General features: G+C 39.9%; 6 protein-coding genes across 8 annotated transcripts; 4 read left to right on the top strand and 2 right to left on the bottom strand.

Annotated features, from left to right (window-relative positions):
- The first annotated feature begins 1,350 nt into the window (after positions 1-1,350).
- Tdh (L-threonine dehydrogenase) lies at positions 1,351-5,629 on the top strand. Its single transcript, XM_020953249.2, has 6 exons — positions 1,351-1,811; positions 2,580-2,829; positions 2,893-3,019; positions 3,093-3,240; positions 4,957-5,062; positions 5,133-5,629. Exons 1-6 carry the CDS (start codon positions 1,634-1,636, stop codon positions 5,452-5,454), a joined length of 1,131 nt encoding a protein of 376 aa, XP_020808908.2. The 5' UTR covers positions 1,351-1,633; the 3' UTR covers positions 5,455-5,629.
- Positions 5,630-6,054: 425 nt separating this feature from the next.
- LOC110184636 (uncharacterized) lies at positions 6,055-9,994 on the bottom strand. The gene is made up of 3 exons (XM_020953234.2): positions 8,773-9,994; positions 7,376-7,570; positions 6,055-6,429 (listed from the first exon to the last, which is right to left on the bottom strand). The coding sequence occupies exons 1-3, from the start codon at positions 9,101-9,103 to the stop codon at positions 6,236-6,238; spliced, it is 720 nt and encodes a 239-aa protein (XP_020808893.2). The 5' UTR covers positions 9,104-9,994; the 3' UTR covers positions 6,055-6,235.
- A 17-nt stretch (positions 9,995-10,011) lies between these two features.
- Positions 10,012-10,815, top strand: LOC110184646 (vacuolar ATPase assembly integral membrane protein VMA21 homolog). Its single transcript, XM_020953248.2, has 2 exons — positions 10,012-10,252; positions 10,316-10,815. Exons 1-2 carry the CDS (start codon positions 10,181-10,183, stop codon positions 10,559-10,561), a joined length of 318 nt encoding a protein of 105 aa, XP_020808907.1. The 5' UTR covers positions 10,012-10,180; the 3' UTR covers positions 10,562-10,815.
- isoQC (iso Glutaminyl cyclase) lies at positions 10,718-13,076 on the top strand. Of its 2 annotated transcripts, none has more exons than XM_020953246.2 (2): positions 10,718-10,931; positions 11,723-13,076. In XM_020953246.2, the coding sequence occupies exons 1-2, from the start codon at positions 10,815-10,817 to the stop codon at positions 12,659-12,661; spliced, it is 1,056 nt and encodes a 351-aa protein (XP_020808905.2). In that variant the 5' UTR covers positions 10,718-10,814; the 3' UTR covers positions 12,662-13,076. The 2 variants fall into 2 exon arrangements, with proteins under 2 accessions (XP_020808905.2, XP_020808906.2); XM_020953247.2 differs by having other exon boundaries at positions 10,925-11,648.
- Positions 12,924-23,191, bottom strand: ZnT77C (Zinc transporter 77C). Of its 2 annotated transcripts, none has more exons than XM_020953244.2 (4): positions 23,076-23,191; positions 17,225-17,420; positions 14,338-15,052; positions 12,924-14,276 (listed from the first exon to the last, which is right to left on the bottom strand). In XM_020953244.2, the coding sequence occupies exons 2-4, from the start codon at positions 17,411-17,413 to the stop codon at positions 13,618-13,620; spliced, it is 1,563 nt and encodes a 520-aa protein (XP_020808903.2). In that variant the 5' UTR covers positions 17,414-17,420; positions 23,076-23,191; the 3' UTR covers positions 12,924-13,617. The 2 variants fall into 2 exon arrangements, with proteins under 2 accessions (XP_020808903.2, XP_020808902.2); XM_020953243.2 differs by lacking the exon at positions 23,076-23,191 and adding an exon at positions 22,062-22,355.
- Positions 23,192-24,272: 1,081 nt separating this feature from the next.
- ND-39 (NADH:ubiquinone oxidoreductase subunit 39) lies at positions 24,273-25,915 on the top strand. The gene is made up of 3 exons (XM_020953225.2): positions 24,273-24,454; positions 24,555-25,005; positions 25,061-25,915. The coding sequence occupies exons 1-3, from the start codon at positions 24,415-24,417 to the stop codon at positions 25,818-25,820; spliced, it is 1,251 nt and encodes a 416-aa protein (XP_020808884.1). The 5' UTR covers positions 24,273-24,414; the 3' UTR covers positions 25,821-25,915.
- Positions 25,916-25,968: the final 53 nt, after the last annotated feature.

Genomic DNA, 25,968 nt, shown 5'->3' with positions numbered 1-25,968 from the left:
TGCAATCCATCGACGTCATGCACTTGAGAGAACGAGAATCCAAGGGGTTGTCAAGGCCACCGCCGCCCCTAGATGATAAGATCAGTGGCAGATCAGACCCCTCAGTAGCATCCTCATTATATTTATAGTGCGAATTCATGGCACTTGACTATCTGGACACTACACGTGTCCGATTTGAATACGGATTAAGCTATAGCTTAACCTGCTAATTGGAATCCATATCATACTGACCCCCCGAGAGACTGGCGTTCATTGTCAATGAAATTGAATTTCGCCCTCAAGGTTAATCCGATTTGTGGTATATAGAGGGATAAATTGTTATTAATCACGCAATGGTATGATACTACAAGAGTTTCACTGATTTTTTGGTTGTGTGGTTAGTAATTTATTAAATTAAATTTCATAAACACGTGATGTCTAAACTATGAAATAATCGTTTTAAACATTACTATAATAAAGGGGATTTTAACTGTTGAAAATAAAAAGGTTTTATAAAAAGACCTAACTCAGATTAAAAGAGTTAAAGTTATCCTAAGTATTGAGACTCTTAAAATTGTTTCTGAAAAATATATAACTATATAATATATTGTGTTATACAATATATATGTTATAAACAGTAAAAGGAAAAAATTTTTAAATATCTATGTATATGCTTTCAACAAATAAATACTAAATCGTATGTTTTATATAACTTTAAAAAGAAATTCTGCATATTCCATTATTTGGTAATTTGATTTCATGGTGATAGGTAAGTTAAAGTTAATGTAGATATTATAATGGGGAAAAATATAAAGCAATTTAGCCATTTTAAAAGTAATTAGGATTTAGATACATGTATCATATAATTCCCTAAAATAATGAAGAGTATTTATTTAATGTAGATATTATAATGGGGAAAAATATAAAGCAACTTAACTTTTTTTAAAGGTAATTAGGATTTAGATATATCATATAATTCCCTAAAATAATGAAGAGTATTTATTTCCGGAAGGAAACATTGAAACAAGGAAAAACCAAGTAGATTCTTAGCAAGTAAAGATAAAGAAAACCAACCAAGACACACCCCCTCGAAAATGGGGGCCTGCCCCAAGAGCTCACCTAAAAATCACCCTGTTTGTCGCACAATTCCCATTACATAACCATAACCCACTGTCGACGTAATATATATGTATATATAATAGATATACTCATATATAGACTTGCCCCCGCCATCGAAAAGGAAACCCATCCATCTATCCAATTCCATCTCTGGGAGGTTGCTGCTTTTGTTGTTGTCAATTGCCAGGCCTCCTCCTAAACGCGCCAGCTTTCGTTTTTTATTGAATCACTCAACTTGGGGCCCCCAAACAAAACCAGTGCGTGCCATGGCGACAGTTGTCCCAGCAACAACAGCTCCTCATAGAGCTCATAATGAATTTGAATGGCTGCCAACTAAAACTAATACTCACTAAACCCAAAGTCAGACCACCGACGGGATCCGAGAGTGCGCTCACGCGATGCGATATATGCAAAAACATATAGCGAGGAAATTAGTTGTAGTCACAGCAAATTCTGAGGGCCTCGTGAGAAATATTTCGCAAATTTCGAAATCAGTTGAAAATCGTCGCTCGCTGAGATCGCAGAGATCTGGAAAATGTTCCGCAAGTGCCTTGCCAGCTTGGCCCTGGGGCCCGTCGCGAATCCGCAGTCGCTAATCGTGGCTATTCCAAGGATCACAAGGACTATTAGTCCTGCAGCCAGTCAGTTGGTCCAAACACGCTCTGTCCACCACGTGCCCCCCCAGGGTAGACCCCCCAAAATTCTCATCACAGGTCAGTTGGTTGCCATTCAGTTGCGCCACGTGTCTCCGGCTATATTTATATAGTAAAACATATATCCATGCCGCCTGGCAATACGATGTGAAGCGTTTCAAGGCCGATTGGACAGACGACCAACAGCTGGTTAATATATATATTGTTATGAACTCGACGAACTTCCGAGTTTTCTTTTATTTTCTAGTCAACAATTATTTTTTAAAAGTGTGTGAATGTTAAATAATTATTGTTTAACCGGTTGTATTTTGGTGTGCGTTTAAAGTGTTTCTATATTATTTTTGTTGTCATAATGTATAGATTATTTTAAAATCAACTATCCTTTGGGGTAGGATGAGCCTCTGCAACATCCTTGTGTTGCAAGCAGAATGTTGCTAAACTTCTAAGCCAGCAACATTTTCTTGTGCATCCCCCTATGTTATATTGAAGTTTTAATATCCAGATAAATGAAAGCATATCCTTTTTGTTTGCATAAAAATTAGTTTTGAATGTCTGAGTGTTTAAGCTAATTCGATGTCTAGTCGGCGTTTTTACTCCACTTAAATCGAGGCTCGACTATTATGTCAGAATGCATACAGATCTTTTGTCAGAAGACTAATAAAGCAATCCTTTCCAGTACTATTTTTTTATTGCTCTTGAAAATATAAATTCGAGGACTAGTCTTTTAAAAAACTTTCGTTTTCTATAATATTATGCTTCGTTTTAAAGAATATATAAAGTAGTTATGTTCTCAACATAAAAATGGTTTGTTTGCTTATGACTTTCTAGGAGGTCTTGGCCAACTGGGCATTGAGTGTGCCAAATTACTCCGGACGCAGTATGGCAGCCACAATGTAATCCTTTCGGACATCGTAAAACCCAGCAAGTCGGTACTGGAGAATGGACCCTATATCTTCGCCGATATTCTGGACTTTAAGGGACTGCAGAAGATAGTTGTGGACCATCGTATTGACTGGCTAATTCATTTCTCGGCGCTGCTCAGTGCCGTGGGCGAGCAGAATGTGCCTTTGGCAGTGAGGTGAGACTTAATTTTACAAAAAAAAGCGTTTTACCCAAAATAAATAAAAATATCCCCCTGCAGGGTCAACATTGAGGGTGTGCACAATGTCATTGAGCTGGCAAAGCAGTACAAACTTCGCATTTTCGTGCCCAGCACCATTGGAGCCTTTGGCCCCGACAGTCCCCGGAACCCCACACCAAATGTTACGGTAGGACACCTTCTCCTGCTCCCACAGCTTTGTTTGCTCGATACTGAACTGTTATGGGTCTTGTATTCCACAGATCCAGCGACCCCGCACTATTTATGGCGTTTCCAAGGTGCACGCCGAGCTGATTGGCGAATACTATTATCACAAATTTGGCCTGGACTTCAGATGCCTGCGCTTCCCCGGGGTTATATCCAGCGATCCGCCAGGTGGTGGCACCACAGGTAAGAATGAACTTTCTACCTAAGCTCACATGCATGTCAATCGACTAGAAAATATCTGTTGCCTTACTTAAGCCATTTCAAGCCTAATTTAATCCAATTTGTTTATCACAAATATGCTTCAATTCCATCGCCAATTTATGGTTTAATCAAAGGGCAAGGCAATGGGCATCATTTATATATCTGATTCTGGTGATACACCTTTACGTGCACTAAAATTATATGGCTTTCTGTGGTTAATTAAAGAGGCTTTGCAGTTTTCTTAAAGTGCTTATCATTATGGTAAAACTAGAAAGGTTTGTTTACCGATCGCAGCTATGAAAGCTATGTTTAAGATATAATAGTATTGGTTGGGACTTACCCACAGTTATTCTTCTTCTTCAAACGTCTAACTTGGCTGGGATTCATCGATGATTATCATATTCCAGGGCAGACTTCCATTCTTGCTGTTTAGCAGATCTTCTTAATTAGGATTTACACATTTCCAGCGACGGGAGATGACTTTAGGGTATCCAGATGAGTTACGATGCGCAAGCCACTTTAGTTGGTCGAAGTTATCACTGTCACAATAGAACCGAACACGAGGAAAGCTGCCGACGGACTAAGGGGCGGCGAGCGGATCGTGCCTCTATTTATACCCCTCAGAGTGGCGGGGAGAGCAGAGCGAGAGCGATGGGTAGCGAGCGCTAGAAAGCATTGAAGAGAGTCGCAGAGAAAGGGAATTAGAGAGCAAGAGAGAGGGAGGGAGAGGGAGCCAGAGCAAGAGCCAGAGGCAGAGGCAGACCCAGAGAAGGAGCCAGGCCGAGAGCCGGAGCCAGAGCCGGAGCCAGAGCCGGAGCCAGAGCGGGAGCCAGAGGCGGAAGCAGAGCAAGAGCAGGATCCAGAGCCAGAGGCAGAGGCAGAGCAAGAGTCAGAGTCTGATACAGAGCAAGAGTCAAACTAAGAGCGAGAGCCAGAGCCATATCCAGAGGCAGAGCCAGAGCCAGAATAAGAGTCCGAGTCAGAGACAGAGCAAGAGTCAGAGCCAGATCCAGAGCCAGAGGCAGAGGCACAGGCAGAGCAAGAGCAGGAGCAGGAGCCAGAGCGAGAGCCGGAGCCAGAGGCACAGGCAGAGCAAGAGCAGGAGCAGGAGCCAGAGGCAGAACAGGAGCCTTAGGTAGGGCAAGAGCCAGAGTAGGAGCCAGACCAAGAGCGAGAGCCAGATCCAGAGGCACAGGCAGAGCCAGAGCCATACCAAGAGCGAGAGCCAGAACCAGATCCAGAGCCAGAGCCATATCCAGAGGCAGAGCCAGAGCATGAACCAGAGCGAGAGCCGGAGCCAGAGCCAGAGCAGGAGCCAGAGGCAGTGGCAGAGCCAGAGCATGAACCAGAGCGAGAGCCAGAGCAGGAGCTAGAGGCAGAGCAAGAGCAGGAGCCAGAGCAGGAGCCAGAGGCAGAGCCAGAGCGAGAGGCAGAGACAGAGCAAGAGCAAGATTAGGAGCCAGAGGCAGAGGCAGAGCCAGAGCGAGAGGCAGAGACAGAGCAAGAGCAAGATTAGGAGCCAGAGGCAGAGTAGAAGTCAGAGCAAGAGTCAGAGCCAGAGCCAGAGGCAGAGGCAGAGTAAGAGCATGAGCCAGAGCAAGAGACTGAGAAAGGAAAATAGGAGCTTTAGTTTAAATTTAAACTGCAATAATCAACTTTTTTAAATACCATATATTATTTTAACCATATCCTCTCCAGATTATGCCGTTGCCGTTTTCCATGACGCCCTGCGACACGGTAAATACACCTGCTACCTACGCCCCGACACCCGACTGCCAATGATGTACATTGACGATTGCCTGCGGTGAGTGTGCTTATCAGTAATTATCTATATCCCCATGAGTCTAATTCAAATTATATTCTTTAAATTCCAGATCCCTTCTGGAGTTCATGAAGGCGCCGAATGAGAAGTTAAAGCGTCGCGTTTACAACGTCACAGCCATGTCCTTCACACCCGAGGAACTGGTGAAAGAACTGAGCAAGCACGTGCCCCATCTTCACGTGGCCTACAAGCCGGATAGCCGCCAGCTGATCGCGGATGCGTGGCCAGAGGTGTTCGACGACTCGGATGCCCGACGAGACTGGCACTGGCAGCACAAGTACGATCTGGCTAACCTGGTGGACTTCATGGTGAAGGATGTCCAGGAGAACTACATCAACGTTGATAACCAGGTGCAGCAAACGCTGCAGATCTGATGGGAATCTGGTAAGCGATTCTAGCCGAATGGATCGCACAGTTACAGCCGCATCTAGTATTCCTAAGTACTAACTTTCAATTGCATTTAACGCTGCATTTATCTAGTTGATACAAACATATAAACAATGTACTATTTACCTTGGAAAATAAATTAAGGCTTACAAACCTTGAAAATTTGCATCATGTTTCATTTAAGGGGAGAATCGCATATAATACCCAGGAAGGGACGATATACAAAATGGTCCTCCATTTATTGCCTACTTTTGGGGAGCTTGCTTATTTAAAAATAATCAGCAATAATATATATATACAGGTTGGAAAGAATATAAGGCAGAAGCTCATGCATGTCAATCTACTGGAACGTATCAGCTTTAAAAGAGAACCGACAAGAGCACATTTCAAGCCCTATTTCATCCAATTTCCTATTATAAATGCCTCAATTCCATACTCAACTATGGTAATCAAGAGGATAATGGGCAACATTTATACATTTATGTGGCAGTAGGTCTTCCGTTACCAGTCAACCCACCTAACAAAGCAAGTTTTTATAAAGAAAGCCTTTAACTTAAAATCTCTACTTTAAAAAGATACATTAATTGTTAAACTTAAATATTGACCTCTTGGTAGCTTAAGATATTTATTAGAAATCAAAATACTAAGACAAAGCACCTTCTGGTTGCGACATATGCGAGAGCTTACTTAGCTACTTAGGTTATAGGCTATTACAATGATCGATTGTACTTGGTTTAGAGGCTACAGGTAACCCTTTGGGCTATTTGCTTAGATATCAAACTCCTCTGACCCACCGCCACTTAGCGTACTGAAGTGATGGAGGCAACCGCCATGCGTGGCTATATACATGTCCGCCGCAGCCTCACTGCTACTGCATTCAATATTTAATTGAATTTTCTCTAAAGGATCATTTCTTCTTCGCTTTATCTTCGATGGCGGCGATGTTGCTCGCTCTGCGGATTCTGTAAACGAGCGAAAGGCAGAGGTTTGTCTATCAGTTAATTGAGTTTTCATTTAATTTTAAATTGTTTAGCTCTTGCTCTGTATAGTTGAATTTTCTTTATAGATCTTTCACAAAGTGTTTTATAATATTTCTGGTTGTCAAAGTTAAGAAATGCATATACATATAGCCTTTGTTTTTAGGCAAAGTAATGTTTAAAACTTGCATTTAAGAATATCTAAAAGAAGTCAAAATACATCAGAAGAAAAATGAATACAAGTTTTGGTAATTACAGAAAATTAAAGTACAAATTTGAACTTATGGTGATACTTGCTTATACTTATACTAATCTTGTTTTGATATTGCAATGTTACGCGTATAACTTTCTATCCAACACTTTGTGAAGGCTCTATGCAATCGAACTAAGCCGTTTTAGCATTTTCCTTAAGTTAATATTGCTTCTGTAATAATTGATTGCTTTGTAACGATTCATATTTAAAGTTTTGTTAAGTATTCTTCACTGCTTTAGGTTATTAAGTACATGTGCAATCTAACGAGTTCAATTTTCTAATTTCCTTTGAGTTAGCTTTTGTTTTGTACAATATAGGATGATTCAGAATACATATTTATTGATCCGTTTGCAATGTATTCATCTTTTTACAATTTTCCTTTCATTTCGTTCGTTAATTTTCCTTATTTTTCGTTTGGTTTGTGTTAGGTATTGCGTACTGCGATTCATATAAATCCAATTGTTTGCTTATGACTAATGGGTGAAATTTATGGATACAAATAAAGAGAGAGTCGCGTCCTCGCTCGGTGAACGGTTGCATGTGTGTTTCTTGTGCATTCTTCAATGGAAATATACATGTTCGTTCTCAGCTATATACATATTTGTATATCTTATTTCCCCTAAATCATATGCGACATCATGCAACGACTCACATCACGGTTAGCGCGATGCAAATGACCTTGATAATGCTGGTAGATTCGTTGAGGTTGCTGCTGCTGCTGCTGATGTTGCCGCTGCTGCAGATGTTGCTGCTGTTGGTGTGGAAAACTGGGCTCTGATTCCATCATCATGCCGCCGCCGTTGGCCTGCATTTCGTAATCCATCAAACAGGCCTGTGTTCCAATTATTTGTGTGGCAGGCAGGGAAAAGAAATCTGTAAGACGAAGACAGGTAACATAATTATCAAATGCTATAAAACACAGAAAAAACAAACATAAATTCATAGAATATAAGACAACTAGGTGGGGGAAAAGTTTATTACATATAAATAAATTAATTGTCTTGTATTAAACCTTTTTTCTCAGTGCTTTAGCACTGCATGAGTATCACACAGCTGCTATCGATATTTGCCCTAATTACCGATCGTTTATTTATAACCAATTCGGAACAGAGCAGCGAGTTGCCGCCGTTGTCATTTCTTATCTTCGACTAGTTTTTTTTACCTTTTCGTTTATTTCATGTTTTCTTTTTTGCTGATAAGGTTATCATTAGCTTGGGGGCAACTGCTATGGTAACGAATTTCGAAACTGAGTTTATTATTTTTATTTATTTAATCAATGTAAATAAATTTAAACAATTAAATGTAAAAAGGATTTGGCAGAACCTAAAGCAAAGTGTTATTCCATTATGTTTTATGTGCATAATTATAGCCGCTTATATTGATTTAATTTTTATAGAAAAACCACCTTCTATCCTCTTTATCGTTTAAACAAACACCTTTAAAATGAAAAGGAAAATACAGACAAGCGGCAGCCTCTACCTCTATCTCGAAAGCTTCCCATATGTACATATGTATATGTATGTATGTACATAAAGCTAAGCCGTGTGTTAAGCCAAGATGTTTGTCAGAGGCCGGTTTGCCTTTGCCTCGAACTAAGCGGAACTGTCAAGAGCTTATCGTCCCGAGGGAGAGAGTGGTTGATTCCACAATCGGTGATAGGAGAAATTGCACCGTATTAAACGGCAACTGATAACACGGGTCACAACCCCCCACCATTTGAGAGAAAACTACTTTCGGGTGGGTAGGGGAAGCAAGGTCAACACACAATTTTGTAAATTCACAACCTTTACGACACTTTTCACGCAACGCCAATTAAATGTGCGCGAAGCTTACGACCTCAAGGTCAACTGATTACAAATCCAAATTACGGCTAAGAGTTGCACTTAATAAAAAAAAATAAATATTAAGTGACTAAGAGTAGGTAAATGTAGTCAAATAGCTTTTAGATTTGCCAAGTCAAACTAAACAAATAATTAAAACAGATAATCATAGGTACTAGACTCATTTTCAAATAAAAAACTAGATATAATCTGGTTTAGGTCTCCTATAAATGCATGTGTATATGTATTACTTACCATTGCAATACTGAGCAGCCAGATCCGCGTCATCGTAACGACACCGTTTGGTGTACACCGGCTGGTCCATATCGCCTCCACAGTCGCCATGCGGATTCAAGCGCTTCTTGCAGCGCAGCACCTCCAGTGGCAGGACTTCCGGCGTCGGCTGCCCATCTGTGGCGCTGCTGTTGTTGTCACCGCTGTTATTGTTATTGGCATCACTGATAAAGCCAACGGCACGCGGATTAAAGGGATCCAGGTGGTGTCGAAGGCTGCCGGTTTCGAAACCGGCAGCAGCGGCCGACGACGGTTCGCCATGTGCCCAGCACTCGAAATTTGTCAAAACCATCGCGCTGCGCTGCAGTGGAAATTTCCCAACGAACACAATATGTATTGAGAGTAAAAAAAACGCGCGTCTCAACTGTACGAAAGCGTGCGGCTAACTGCAGGCTCAGTTAATTACCGCCGAATATACGCAGCAATTGGCAATGGCTGAAATAAATTTAATTAACACACGCAAACGGTGAGGCGAGCAATCGGCCAAATGACTGCGATGACGGCAACTGTTAAAAATAAACCAATAAGCAAGTTTTTACATTTTGCCGCGTGCGCCTTTTGATTCGCGTCTTCGTCGTTTGCTTTGTTTTCCCTTTCGCTGCAGTGTGACCGCAGAGGCAGTGTCGCAATATGCCATTGAGGTCGAGGAATATACTAAAACATACTAATTTCGTTGTTGATTGAACAGCAGCGGTCAAGTTAGTAGTAAGATTTTTGGTACTATTGTTTTCAAAACATGTTATGCTCTATTTGTTGATAAATATGTTTTGAACACCAGTTTAATCCTAATATATATTCCACGGAATTCAATGCCTCAGAAGTCTTGACATCTTTGTTTTTCTTTTTTAAACTTATTAATTAAATTATATATATATCCCAAGAATTGATTGGTAATTAAAAACATTGTAGATTATAAAAATATATTGCTTTAAATCTATTAAAATTAAAATAAAAAATATATTTAAATGAAATCCGAAAAATGTTGACCAAACCTTCTTAGCGCCACTTTGTAAGATTTTGACATTTACAAATGTATTCTCAATAATATTTTGAAGTTATTTTCTGAAATCTAAAAAAATGTATGCTTTATAATACAATTGTATTTAATAAATCATGAAGACGTCTATTTTTATTTATTAACAATTGAAAATATATAAATAATAAATAAAATACGAAAATTGTAATCGAATATTGGTATTCACAGTATATTTTGGTATATTCATAACGCAAAACGGTACTACTATTTTATCATGTGATTTTGTGATTTGTCAAATATTTCTGATAACCGAATGGCAGGCCAAAGCAGAAACCGAAACTGAAACAAATTATTACTTATTTTAATTAAGCCGTGGTTCAAATAAGCTGAAAAATGTCGAACAAGACAAAGAAGACCGGAGGCGGCAACGGGGGCCCCACAAAACAAACGCGCCAGCAGTCTCATGTAACTTCCCGAGTCGCCCCCATTTGCCGGCTAGTCTAATCCCTTGTTTATTTTCTTCACCAGGACTCGCAGGACTACAGCTCCTTCAAGACAGTGCTCTTCTACTGCATGCTCATCGTGTTCCTGCCCGTGCTGACTTTCTTTGTCCTCAAAGGCTTCGTGCTCGACCAATTCTTTAGCATTTCCGAAGTCAAAGTGAACATAGCATCTGCCGTGGGGGCCGTCGTAGCGCTGCACATCGCCCTGGGACTGTATATCTACCGGGCGTACTTCGGAGCATCCGGCTCCAAGGCCGTCAAGGCGGACTAAATCTTCATCTACCGGACTGTTTGGTTCCCATTTCCATTAATTATAAGTCGGAAAAGCACTCTTGTACATACATACTACATATAAATGCTGTTGTTTACATGTCAGCGAGGGAGGAGAAAGTCGTCGCGCCTGTGTAACCATTTGTAATCGTTTTCCATTGCATAAGTTTCGATAACAGCGTGTGGAAAACGTGTGTTGTCTAGTGTTTTGTGTGCTTAGTTTATATTAAAAAAAATACATTCTAATTGTTTAAATGCGTGTGCTATTGAGAAATTTCTCTTTAATGGAGGCGGTCAAGCGCTTGCTGCCCCGGCCGCGTAAGAAGATCTACAATCTGGGGGCTTGCTTCGAGCTGGTGGATATCCCAAAGGTTAGAGGTGGAAGAAAAGTAACAATGTTTATATTTTCTATTATGCAGAGGAGTGGAAGGGGGGCCTTGTGGAAAATACTTCATAATTAAATGTATTTTTAATGAAGTGTGAACTACTTACTACTGATACGTGGAAATGTATTTTACATTTTTATTAATCAATGATATTATTTATTTCTTTGCACATTAAAAATAAATTCTAAGCTAAATAACAAGAATTAAACCCCCTAAAACAATATCTGCACACGTCACTGAATTTGTCTATCGTGCTGCCACCTGTTTATGCCGGGCGTTGCCACCTGGCCATTATTTTTCAACAGCTGTTACTGCTCGCAATTTGTTTTTTATTCTTGCTGATTGTGCCTCAAATACTTGACCCGAAAGAATTCGCGTGAAATGATATATTACTAGCTGTGGCCAGAGAATTCCAAACATCGCATGCTGACGCAGTCCGTTCCGGTACCGTGCCGCAGGCCTACCCTCTTGGAATTCGACGCACCTGCCGATAAATTGATTCGAACCACCTGTTGTTCTTGAACGGGGCGCAGCAGCACACCTACTCATAAAGCCACAAAATACTCACGCCACGTAGTCTTAGTCAGAATGTTGCAACGCTTGCCAGCCAAAATGTGGACGCTCTGCCTTCAGGTGGCTTTGATGGCCACCTTAGCCCGTGTTTCGGTCTCTCAGCGCGATAATCTGGTCGGGCGATCTCAGGTGCTGATGCTTCATCAACAGCCCACTTTCCAGCTGTCCACTAACTGACACATTTTCTTTCTCTTTAACCGTAGATATACTACAATCCCAGCGAGTTGTCCGAGTCAAAGTTCCTGGAGTATAGCAATCTTTCGGATAAACTGCACTTGCGGGAGGCCCTCGGCAACATCATGATACCGCGGGTTGTGGGATCCAGAAACCACAGCATTGTGCGGCAGTACATAGTCGAGAGTCTGCGGGAATTAGAGTGGGACGTGGAGGTGGACAGCTTCCATGATCATGCGCCCATCAAGGGAAAATTGCATTTCCATAACATTATTGCGCGGCTGAATCCAAAAGCAGAGCGATATCTGGTGCTTGCCTGTCACTACGACAGCAAGTATATGCCTGGAGTGGAGTTCCTGGGGGCCACCGACTCGGCGGTACCTTGTGCCATGCTTCTGAACCTTGCTTACGTGCTCCAGGATCAGCTGGACGATCTCAAAGATAACAAACTCAGCCTGATGCTGTTGTTTTTCGATGGCGAGGAGGCCTTTAAGGAATGGGGACCCAAGGATTCCATTTATGGCGCCCGACATCTGGCTAAGCAGTGGCATCATGAGGGAAAACTGGACAACATCGATATGCTGGTCCTCTTGGATCTACTAGGAGCACCCGATCCCGCTTTCTACAGCTTCTTCGAGAACACGGAATCCTGGTATATGCGCCTGCAGTCCGTGGAGACCCGCCTGGCTAAGCTTGAGCTGCTAGAACGCTATGCCAGCAGTGGGATTGCGCAACGCGATCCCACACGTTACTTCCAGTCCCAGGCTATGCGCTCCTCCTTCATCGAGGATGACCACATACCGTTCCTGCGCCGTAACGTGCCCGTTCTCCATCTTATTCCAGTGCCCTTTCCCAGTGTTTGGCATACGCCCGACGATAACGAGAGTGTGATTGATTATGCGACAACGGACAACCTGGCGCTGATTATAAGGCTCTTCACTCTGGAGTATCTCTTGGGCGCCAAGTAGATTCCCCGCCGTGAATCACAATAATGTTGTATCTAAATTACGGCCTTATCAAAGATGACCTGTTCCTTGTAGATATCGTTGATATCCGTTGTTGAATGTATACTTATGTACCCACCGGTTGGAGGAGCCCCTTGTGGGTCCACTTAATGTTACAATTACTTAAGCAGAGCTGCAATACCTACGCATAATCTTAATATTTTTATACTTGTGTATTTATACTTACTAGTTTAAAACAAAATTAAAAACCAAAAGGCTTAGCTAATGACACTTCAAAGTTATACATACATATACATATATATTTGTTGTAATGTTTCGGTTGTAAATTTCTTAGACTTATGCGCAGTACAACATACACAATTAGTAAATATACCTTAAAAACTAATTATTTGTTAAATTAAATGCACTGGTGGCAAAATTAAGTTTGTTTTTTTTGGTTTGTCATAAAATATAAAGATATTAAAAAGAACAACAGGGTACAATGACAATATTATACATATTAATGGGTTTAAGCAAGTCAATAATAAAACAGAAGTCAATATATGAAAGAACAAATTAACAATAATCAGGCCTGATAATGCTTAGGTGCTGATTTTGTACTTCTAAGTGCGCGGTTCTTTACCGGAAAAAGCTCTACAAAAATTCATTCACTCGAAGCGATTTGGTTATCAATTATATTCGAAAGATACCAAGAATACTTTCTCTATTTTAAACACATTTTTTCGAATTATAAACTTGTTAACTTTGGCTATGGCTATCCTGAAGTGTTCCTATATTTTGTTTCTTTAATTTCTCTATAAAACATATGACAATAATTAGCTTAACCAGTGCTTTCTAAGCGTCTCATTCTTAAAAAAAGGAGCTCAAGTTAGATATGGCAAACATTCGTACACTAAACTTAATAACTAGCTAAAATCGTTAAGCCTTGATTCAAGTTGTTTTAAATTATTGAAGATGAATCACTCGCTTCTCGTCGGTGGACTGTCAGTAGATCCTTTCGCCAAAGCTGAACTCAAGCCGCACTCCGCTTCACCTTCTGCCCCTTCATCAATGGATGTCTGTTGCAGTTTGGGCATGGACCTTGCCAGTTCCTTGGTATCTTTACCCTGAATCAGCTGCCCTGGATTCAGTTCTTTGGGCTTCTCCACAACCACTGAACTCAGCTCGGCACAGGATTTTGATTTGCTCTTGACCTGCGATGATGAGGTGGATGATGATTTGCTGCCATTTGGGGCATCACAAATCTCGCGAAGATCCGCTCGAGAGTCGCGACAGCAAACCTTTTCGATACATTCCGCTGCCTGGCACTGCATCAGGCACTCCAGTGATGCGGAGGCATCTTTGTTTGTGGACGGATAGAACTCCGGCTGAATAGTGACCGCCCTGATGCCCTGATCATGGAAATACGATCGCACCTGATCGATGATCTTGAGATAGAGTTTGGGATTTTGGAACTGGATGTGAATGGTAGCGACGTAGCTATGGGCGGCCAACTGCCAGATGTGCAGATCATGATAGCTAATAATCTCAGGAAATTTGCTCACAAGAGTCCGCTCAAAGTTTTCCATATCGATGGAGCCGGGTATGGTCTGTAATAGGATCAGACAGGATTCCTTCACTGCGGGAGATACAGAGAGTTAAAACCATTTCCATATCATTTAATGCCTTCTTGTACTTACTGTAGGGATAACTGAGCGACACCAGCAGAACACAGGAGAAAATGGAGAGGACAGGATCAATGAACTTGGCCGTGTGCTCCTCATCCTCCGCCACATAGACAATAGCCGCACATACGATCACAAATATGGTGCTGGAGACATCGCGCAGCATTTCTACAGCTCCCTGACGCTTGGTGGCGAAGTAAACACTGCCCACCTCAGTCTCCAATTCCTCACGCAACTGTCTATCATTGCGCGATTTACTCAGCTGCCTTTGCATCGGTGTCAGGGATACGTCCATGTTGCTAGACATGGGACGCTCGAGCACCACATTGCCACCGGGTGTCAAGTGCAGGAAACTACCCTGGTGTAGTGTATATCCGCCAATCAGCAGATATGTGAGTCCATTCAGAATCAATCCCACGAAACCCAGCATCATCACGGGAATCGGTAAATGCATCGTATCCTGATGATCGATATGGACCAGTGTTTGCAGGGCCTCCACCACCAGCGAGAAGGATAACGAAGCCAGGATAATGAACACTATCAGCATGGTCAGAATATCTATCCTGGCCCATCCAAAAGTATTGCGTAGCTTCTGCTCCCGGCACTCCCTCTTGGCCTTGGTCTGGGCCTCCGCTTCGGTGAGGTTGACAATCACACCTGCTCCTCCATTTCCATTAGCCTTTGTCTCAATGGGTGGTGGATCCTTTGTTTCTGTTTTCTGTTTACTATGCTGCAAGATTATAAAGAGAAAGAAAATAGGGTTATAAAAAATCTGATTCGGATTATACAAATCGTAAATCTATTAATTATCACCTTTATGTTTATAGTTACAAATATTTTAAATATATTTTAAACTTTCTAAGCCATTTTTAAACAGGAAATCATGTATTTTTCATGTTATACTTAACTAAAAAATATATTCAGCCATTAATAATAGTTTCATACAATAATTTTTGAATTGAATTGAATTGAAGCTCCAAAATAAAATTGTCATAACTAGGCCAAAAAATAATGAATTACAATTCGGAAACCGTTCCCATGTGGGTTTTTAATAGGTTAATAAATCTGCATACTTAATTTCAAATTTTAAAAATTCATTTTTTTGCTAATTTTGGAAAATTTTAACGATGTAACCCCTTTTCATTTTATGCAATTTTGAAAAAAACTTCTGACTATAATTTTACTTTCCTGCAAGAGTATAAACATTCCTTAGTTACTAGTATTTATTCTAAGCTCAGATTAAATTGTCAAGTTTGATTATAAGTGAAATAAGTAAGAGAGAAAGCACTACTTATTTAAATGAATTAAAAAAACCTTGAATATGCTCAACTGTAAAACTAATTTAAATTAAACTTGAAACTTTTGGAAAAGAAAAACTCTTTTGTTATGGTTTTCAGTGCCTGTTTTTTTTTGACAAAAATATATAAAATGGAACATGGAAATAGAATGGAAAAGTTCATTCTCCAGCGTCATGCTTTCTAAGCCAAATCATAACAATTGGCATTGGCCCATCACCACAATGGTTGGCAGCTATTTTAACGCTCCGCTGGTCCTCTGTCCGTCTGTGGTCCCATTATATAAGTTCGCATTCGACCCACACAAATGTCCACACCTACAACGCCAATCGTCGTCGAGTCTTTGGGAGCTTTCGATTTCTGGTGTGCGACTTTTGGCCAAGTCTTGTTTGATTTTTGTCTTTTGCGAAACGTGCTTGGCACGCTTTCCTATGGCGGCAACGAATGCTATTTGCATCCATTCAGTAATAAAATATTTAACTTTGACTGCTCCATAAATTCGTTGTCGGACGACACTTTGTTTTTTTGCATAGGGGAGTATTCACCTTGAATTTAAATTAATTCGAAGCTAAATTAATATTTAGTAATAGTTATCAACTGATATTACTGGCTTTTATTGATAAAATATGAATAATTTTCTATTATTGTTTAGTTAGTTAAACCAAAAACTAAAGATTAACATACAGGAGTATAATTTGGAGGGATCAATTACAATTTTCTTTAAGGAAAGATCATAAAGCAAATAACTTTATAAAAGATATCATAAAAATATCTTGTTTTCTCATGATCTAAATCTTCTAAATCTCTAAAATATATTACCATTTTCGCTTTCTATCGGCCAAGTGCCATATATGGGGCTACTGCCCCATTTTGACCAGAGAAACTAAGCCAAAAAAATAAAAGCAGTGTGACTAAAGCCCGTCGTTGTCCGGTATCTCCGTGTAATCAACCTGATTTCATGTCACCTGCTGTGTGTAGACAGGGGCATTACACTCAAAATGGGCAATTACACAGCAATCTCTGCTGATAAGCACCGAGGCACTTCTGACAAGTCAAAATAATAACTACAAGGAACCACTCCCGGTGAAAGATATACAAATTTCAAAAAATATACACTAAAGTCCCCCATAAATTATATCCCAAAATCCAAAAAGAAACCAGTTTTCCGCAAAATATATATATACATATAAAAAATGTGTTTGGAATGCGTTTCGATATTGTTTGTTGTGCTTTGCTTTTCGGGCCACAATAAAAGTTCAATGCACCAGCATCTGTTTCGACTTTGCACGCGACATTTCCTGGCCAAAAAAAATAACAATAATTAAAACTGGCGGGCATGAAAAGTTATAAAAAGTTAAACTGTTAAAATAATAGTATTATTTTTTAAAACAACGATGAGTTTACTATTTTTCATAGTGCTGTTAAAGGTGATAGTTCATTATTGACATATTTTATATAATTAAATATAAGAACAGTCAAAACTATATTATATAAATTGAAGGTTAATCTGAGAACCTTTAACTTGAGGACAGACTTCTAAAGAGTTTTTTCTTAGATTTCTTTATTATTTCTTGTTATCTAAATTAACTATAATCTGCTCCACTCACCTTAATTGTGATAATGCAACCTCCGAGTGCTATAATGTTGCACAACATATGATGGGAGGCCATCAGCAGGGTGAGTCCGTGTGTCCAATGGCTGAGTAACAGTTGAAGGATAAAATAGCAAATGGATAGAACCAGTACCACGTACAGGGGTACGGGTCTACACCGTTGCAATATCTTTTTCACCGGCATTATGTATCTGTAAGGAAGAAGTGAGAATTGATTGTTTAAATATTGGAAACGGTATCATGCGGAAATGACGATCGGAGGAGGTCACTACCACTTGTCAACGAACTGCCTAGAGGTGTGATCTACATATATAAATGGGCTTAATTTGTTGTTAATACAAATTACCAATGTGTCAGCAGGTTGTCAATTTGATTGAAAGATGTGAAATGTGTTTACAATTAAGAGATTAATAATGTAATCAGTACTAAAACCAATTTACAGGGAACTAAATGTAAATAAATAAATAAATATGGTATAATCATGGAGGTAGATCAGCATAAGAAACTCATAAACAAGCTTAAGTTTTGACATAAAAATTACTACCTCTTTGATTAGATGCAATTATTACAACCCCTTCAATTTCTAAAATCCCTCCAAACTGTGTCAAGTTCAAGTGCTCGAGTTAATTGAACCGCACCGATTGGGAGGGAACTACGCCGCATTGAACTGAGCCTAACCTGCCATATTTAGGGTTCAACCCATGCCAACCCCATATGCAAATCCCCTATGATCATGATCATCATGTGGGCATGGGCATGGGTCTGTCTCTGGACTCCTCCTGCCTGGCCTGGCCTGGCCTGGCGATGGTGGGCTGCATGCAAATGAAGATGCTAAATGGGCTCGTTTTACCTGTGGCTATCAAAGTGAATCTCGTTGAATCGATCGGTTCGCGATCGCCTGCGACATTGACGTAACTTTACGTGATCGCAAATATATAGCTACCGATTGTTTGTTGGCTTCTCCAACGCCGTCGTCGATGGGTCGTTTGTTTTGTTTGCCGCAAATGTAACACTGCAAGGTTGAACCCCTTTTCGGTAGGTCATTTGTAATTTTAAAAGTGCCCTCAAGTAGCTTAATTATCGAGCGGACACTTCGTGACAGTTTTTAATGGTTCATTTCGGATAATCCAAATGTCCGATCTCGGGTAAATTCAAGGATCAATTAGCTAGCGAGATTGTATCAAGTATGTTGAAAAGATTTCTGGTAATTAAACGGAAACCTATTTGTATTTACTCTATTTACAAGGTTTATTTAAATTACAATATGCTACTACTTAAACTAAAGATTACAACTTTCTTTAAGCTATGGAAACTAATAAGACCCACCTTTATACCGCATTTGCAACACCTCAATTCCTGAATTATTACATTTGTTGGTGCCCACATCTGGAATACTTAATAAGTATACTACGTAAATGATGACTACTGTTCAGAGGCAGCATTCTATATATTGTTTTAAATGATGCAACTCTACTACCCTGTGGATTTTTAAATGAGCCCATTTTGCATTCTAAAATTGTCACACGTGCACTGGCAAATAATTGGAATCGATCAATTGATATAATCTATTGTTCTAGACTGTTGTTGGTGTAATTAGGGGCTAAATACAAAAGCGTTAAATGGCGCCCCTAGTGCCGGGGGCACTAGATTGTGCAGTGCCCCGGCAAACAAACGAATAGATTCCCATAGTATTATTCCAGCAGAGACATCATGGAAGTAATAGCTATTAGCCAGATAATGTCAGACAGGTAGCAACAACAACCAATTTAGATACTGCCTCACTATGTAGGCCCAAGAGCTCAACAGATGTAGTTAGTTATAGTATGTATCTCCCAGTTGTTCCACTTGCCACAGCCACTAAATGTTAATTTCCTCAATTTGATTTCATTTTCATTCGGAATTGGAGGGGGGCAGTGGCACCAGAGGCTCGAGCACGAGATAACAAAAGATAAGTTGAGAACGAGCACAGATACAGATACAAGGTGGCTGTAGTTGCCAGGGGATAAGGCCGATAACGAAGTGATCCTCTAGATAAAATATAAAATATGGTGTGATATGGCTGGCAGGTGGATGTCGAGCCTTGAACACTTACAAAAATAAAGTATGAATCTCAAATTAACCGCTTAGAACACATCTCATTTTAAAACTCTTTGGCATAGAGTCTTTACTTTATAATAGAATTTTAAACAATAAATTAAATATAGAAATTGAATTATCTTATGAGAATGTATTATTCCATCCTGTTCTTTTATAACTTTCCATATCCCGGACTTTGTTTTACGACTACATCGAATGTGGCGTAAAATCCAGATCATAAATCTGAAAAAACAGTTGACAACTCGATGGTCAATTAGATCTTCACTTCATCAATTGAAAACCTCAACAAAAACTCTTTTATTTTTTTGTTAACAATAAAATTCGGGACCAATAACATTTCGTATTTACTTTGATTTGTCATCAGGTTTGTTTCTTACCTTTCAAGCCACTTTGTGCATACCAATTATATTTGGCAGAAAACAAAAAATTGTACTTTGATTTTTGCGTAGATTTTGAAATTGAATTAAAAAATACTTCCTATGCGATCGGGTCCCTGGCCCGTTTTAAGCCTTTTTTGACCATTTCAAATGCGTTGACAAGGTCGCCGATGCCTGTGGAATGCCTAATTCCCCCAAGGGAACCAAAATAACGCAAGGTGTTCGCTTTATATTTAAATTCTATCAATATTGTTATTGTCTATCTATAGGTAGAGCCATAGACAAGCGTGTGCTGCCAATAGTTTATTACTTTGTTGTCGCTGGCAATTAGCAATTGCCAGTGGGCCATATTTGAACACTTTTCGAACGCGCCAAAAACCAGACACCTGATAAGCAGACAGAGATAGCTCTCTGTTCGGCCCCTATCGCTATCTCATTTTCCTGCGATTAAATGGAAATTGGACAGGTCTACCCTGATAACCGTCGTTTCGAAAAACAATATCGAAAACAACCCGGCTTTTCAGGTGGGTTAAAATGCCATCGCTAGGCGGGGGATTCGATGGGGAATGTTGATAAGACTTCAAAAATGTTGCCAGCGATAAATGTTGCTAGGTGCAAAGGAAGCAAAGGAATTTTCATTTCAAAATCCGTCAAGATTTAAGGCTTTAAATGGAATTTTTCATGCATGTTTATCATAAAAATAAATGAGCATAGACAGAACCTGCTGAGCATAGTTATCTCACAAAATAATTGTGTGAGAATACCAAAGTATATGCAAGCTATGTAATTAATTTGTAGAATTCCAAACAAAATATGTAAATTCAAAAGTAAGGTATGATTAAACTGGCTGAAACAATAATAAAATAATCTGAGAATTTATAATTGAAATTATGGGAATTTATTATAGTTTTTTGTTTATTATAAAAATAATTTTATATTAAATAAACTCTGGGATAATATAAATCTGATGTAATATATTCAGGAAATATAAAAAACAATATTTTCATTTTTAATAAAAAGGAAACAAACTCCGGGAAGCCCAAGTTTATATACCTCTGCAGTTTGTAAAGGAATTATAGGATAGAATCGGAAACTAATATTTATCTATAATTTTTATAAGAATTCTTTCGACAAATCCAAGTTTAAAAACCTCATAACAAAGCTAAAATAGCATTAATTTGGAAAGCTCTAGTTTTTTTTGTTTAGTTTAAAAGTAAAATACCCTCTCCTTTAATATTTTTTATTAGAAGATTCCAAACCACCTGTACATACCATGTTCTACAGCTCGCAACAATTCAATGAAATTCTGCCTTTAAAGTAAACAAATAATTGTACATTTTTTAACTGCAATTTTATGGATCTCCGTTTACGTGAGATCTGCGCCCTATATATATGTATATGAAAAACACTTTCACTATGTCCTCATCAGAAACGTGATCAAGTCGTATTATATATCAAATTTTACTGATGCTATATAATCCCATTAAAATAATGCACAAATTGATATTAATACTGATTACTAAAGACTCACTTCAATTACATTTAATGGGCAGAAAAACAAAAATTGAATAAAAATAAACATGCAGTTGCGGTCAAAATGATAGACTGTAATAAATATTACTGAAAAAAAGGAATTCTTTATATTTTTGTAAGCTAAGAAGGTTCAATAAAACATTAAGACTTAAGGTTCAAACTAGTAATAATAAAAAACTTATGAACAGCCATTATTTCCATCAAAAAGCTAAGCAAGTTAGGTTGCAATTTATATTTTCCAGCACTATTTGTTGTTAAACAACTGTTATAACAAGATTTTCCAGCAAACTAACGGTTGAGAGTAATTGTTTATAATATTGCGTTGGGAAAGTGGGGACCTGGGTTCTTGAGCACTTGAGCCAAGGTTTTTGGATCAATTTGCATTGAATTAGCTTTGTCAGTGAGAATTTGATTTTGGTCTTAATCAATCTCAGCCCCCCACCAGACGACGACGACGATGGGTGGATTGTAGACAGATATAACCTTTAATTAGCATTAATTTCGATCAAACTTATTTTTATACCGCGCAGATGGGGTGTTATTTTAGCTGTTGGGGCAATATTTTCACCGCGGTGCCAAGAGCCGCGAGGCGTCTTAATAATCACTTGCTAAATGGATTCACAGTCGCGCCTGCTAACGAATCAGTCATCTATATACATATGTATGTAAGTATCCAAATACGTATCTAAGGCAGCCGCATTAAGGTGTGTTTTCGAATTCTGGACTCCAGATATGAAGCCAAACAAGCCACAAGGCCGAAAGCCCTTATCAGTCTACAGAGAACTTAGGCTAAAATAGGATTTTGGCTTAGAACTGGAAATTTACCGTCTTTATGGGCTCTTTTTTGATAAGCTGAAAAGCGCGTGTGTCCCTTGTTGTTCGTTTGCTATTTTTAGCGGCACCACACACCACTGTAGTAAATTGCTTTGGAAAATTTGCTTTTCCTTTATATTTTATTGTTATTATTCCACACAAACAACACGCACGCACAAGATTTCAAATTTTGCAGCTCCACACGCGCGCTACCTGTTGAGCTACTATGCCGAATTTTATTTAAAAAAAAACTATTTGAGCGATGTTCACTGCAGCGCGGCTCAAAAACGAATGATCGTCAAAGCCGAAGCGAAGGCGATGGAGGCAAAATATATAGCACACTAATTTGAGAAAGCTCGTGAAAAACAGGCAATAGGCCGACTTGCGAATACCCTAAGCGGACAGGTATGCTAATGGAATGAAGGTAGATTTTCTAGTGCTAGTGCTAATCAATTTAAAACAAAGGGTAATTTTACAATTACCTTATTTAATGTAGATACAATTTATTTTACATGCTCGTCGATTATTGTGAATTTAATCATATGAACATTTTCAAATGTTAGTTTATACCATTCTACCAAATCAAAATACTTTCTTTAAAGGGTATAAAACGCACAGAGATAGACGAACAACAAAAGCAATGACCACAGCCGGCAAAACGGAATGCCCGCAAATTGAAAGTGAGCGTAATGGTGCACGTGTGTATGTGTTTATGCACAGGGGGCAAAAAGATAACGCGAGAGAATTGAAGAGAGGGAGAGAGCGAGAGTGTGGGTGTAAAAGTGCGTGTCCAGTTTGAAAATTATCAGCTGACGACCAACGATAAAAGAGGGAGAGAAAGAAAGAGCTAACGAGTAAAAGAGGGAGAGTCGTGAGAGTGAGAGAAATGGAAAAGGAGAGCATGCCCGAACATGCCAAATATCAGGTGCGTATGTATTCACAATACATGCATGTTATCATGAATTTTATGAGCTCAAGAGGCAACAACACTAACAGCAGTAACAACAAAGTGTTTATTATGCTTACATATGGTAATCACAGCGAAATTACAGCAGCAGCAATAGTTAAACGCACTGATCTAACTCAAACAAACGAACAACTGCCTTCGAAACATTAGCGCTGAATAAAATATTTAATTACAGTGGGCCCCAGATGATTTCGCTTTTGACAGAGTATTTTTAGAATTATACGTATATATCAAAAAGCACTAAACATACAAACATTTAAGCAAATGCACGAAGAGAAATACATTTCATTTTTATTTAAGTAATCAAAATATAAGTTATAACAATATGAAATATACTGGGTTTTTACTAAAGTACCAAAATAAATCATTTAAACAAGCACCATATATGTACATATGTATATTTAATGTTACAAATGTATGTACATAAGTATATCGTCTTATAATAAAACAAATTAAACAAGAAAACTTAATCTATCAAACCATTTGTAGTACATTGAAGAGTAATTTGTTTTTACAGAGATACTATCACAATAGTAATTTTACTCCGACCGCAACAATGTGTATTATCAATAAATTAACCACAAGAGCTCACTTTCTTTAAAAGTGCTTATCGGCGTTTGTATTAGAACGTTCTTAAGTACTCGGCTAGATTCTATATACATTGATTACACCCCGATTCTTTACGATACCGTACTGTTGCTCTACTCAGTTTTACAGCATGTAAGCGACTGCAATGTTTACTTTAAAGTTTACAGAAGTCGTGCTTAAATTAATGTTCCACGGAGCCTGAAATTGCAATTAAACCACGCACATTAGATAAAAAATCAGCGGTTTGACTGGCTGCCAAGCAGTTTCTTTTCAACTGGGACACGGTTGGCTTATGTCTTATTTGTCAAAATATAAAATATTCATAAATTAAGCGTCAGTTGAGCAAAGTAAGACATTACTTGTCAACCGGAGTTACAGATTAGTGAGCAATTAAACAAGATAACCGCAGCAAGGTCTTTAAATCATGATTCAATATGATAGGATTTTATATCTGTTACACAGCGTTCAAGTGACATTAACATCTCTCTTTTTAAAATATAAAAGCGTTCAAGTAATATTAAATTCTGTGTTTTCAATATATTTAATATATAATGCATTTTTATTTTTAAATTGTACTATTGACTTTCATTTGGAAATAATTTCAAATTGTACGTTAGTGGCTTTGGTGCTGCCACCCTTACCAATTTCAAAAGTCTGGCAGCCATAATTGTAGTGACAATTGTCATTCACAGCGGTTATGACCATTCGCAGGCACTGTTTTCCTCTGCAGGCGTAGACGAAAACGGCCCGAAATAAAAAACGATTTTAAGCGGATAAATCAGCCGTTTTAGTCCAGTGCGCCGGTACGAGATGGCCGCCATAGTACTAACCCGCAATATGCAATTGGCTAGTAAGTTTTACCACCTGCCAACCGCCCAGTGGCTGGCAAGCAAATTATGTAATATGCTCGGAATGTTGTTGCTAATACTTGGTGTTTTTTTCGCATCTAGAGCACCATGGCAGTGGTGTTGTTGGCGTCCTGTGTCTCCGCAGCTACTCCGCTGCCGCCGCTCCCCCGGAGGATTGTCCGCGCCCGCTGAAAACCACAAATCCGGCTGCAATGAAGCGCGGTACGGGAGGACGCAGCAGCTTCAATGGGATTGTGGCTACCGTTTTTGGAGCCACCGGCTTTGTAGGTCGCTACGTGTGCAACAAGCTGGGCAAATCCGGCTCCCAAATGATCCTGCCTTATCGCGGTGATGACTCTGATGTGATCCGCCTAAAGGTTACCGGAGACCTCGGTCAGGTGCTGTTCCACTTCTACAACCTGGAAGACCCCGCGTCCATTCGCGAGGCGGTGAAGCACTCGAATGTGGTCATTAATCTGGTTGGCAGGGACTTTGAGACCAAGAACTTCAAGTTCAAGGATGTGCATGTCAATGGAGCGGAAAGAATCGCCAGGTAAATATCATTGGTTCTCCTTCGGTAAACCTTTAAAAACCGTGTTTCTTCAAAGAATCGCTCGCGAAGCTGGGGTGGAGCGCTTTATCCATTTGTCCTCCCTCAATGTGGAGGCCCATCCCAAGGATTTGTATGTGAAGGGTGGCAGCGAGTGGCTGAAGAGCAAGTACGAGGGTGAGTTGCGTGTACGCGATGCCTTCCCCAATGCCACCATCATCCGGCCAGCGGATATCTATGGCTCCGAGGATCGATTCTTGCGCTACTACGCCCACATCTGGCGTCGTCAGTTCCGCTCGATGCCGTTGTGGCATAAGGGCGAGAAGACCGTGAAGCAGCCCGTCTACGTTTCGGATGTGGCCCAGGCCATCATCAATGCGGCCAAAGATCCGGACTCTGCTGGACGCATCTACCAGGCCGTGGGACCTAAACGCTACCAGTTGAGCGAATTGGTCGATTGGTTCCATCGCCTGATGCGCAAGGATCAGAAGCGCTGGGGCTACATGCGCTACGATATGCGCTGGGACCCCACCTTCCTGCTGAAGGCCAAGCTGAACAGCTGGATCTGCCCAGGCACACCCATCGGTGGCCTGCATCCCGCTCGCATCGAGCGTGAGGCCGTCACTGACAAGGTGCTAACTGGTGTCCCCACGCTGGAGGATCTGGGTGTCACACTGACCACCATGGAGCAGCAGGTGCCATGGGAGCTGCGTCCATACCGCGCCGCCCTCTACTACGACGCCGAGCTTGGCGAATTCGAGACCCCGTCGCCACCCAAGAGCATCGAAGCGCGTGACGAGCTGCGCTTATTTGCCTAAACCTGGAATCGTGGGTGGAATCTGTCTGTGTTGATTGGAAAATTTTAGTTAAATTGTTTAAGGCGATGCGTCAATAAAGAGATGTCGACATATTATAACTAATGGTTATTATTTTGCCATAAAATCGGAAAACTCCGAAAGCGAAAGG

The sequence above is a fragment of the Drosophila serrata genome, unplaced genomic scaffold (genome assembly GCF_035046125.1).
Source record: "Drosophila serrata isolate PLE 108 unplaced genomic scaffold, ASM3504612v1 contig_272, whole genome shotgun sequence".
In the NCBI taxonomy this organism is placed as follows: Eukaryota; Metazoa; Arthropoda; class Insecta; order Diptera; family Drosophilidae; genus Drosophila; species Drosophila serrata.
Note: the sequence above shows the minus strand (reverse complement) of the source record. Positions and strands in the feature narration are given on the sequence as shown.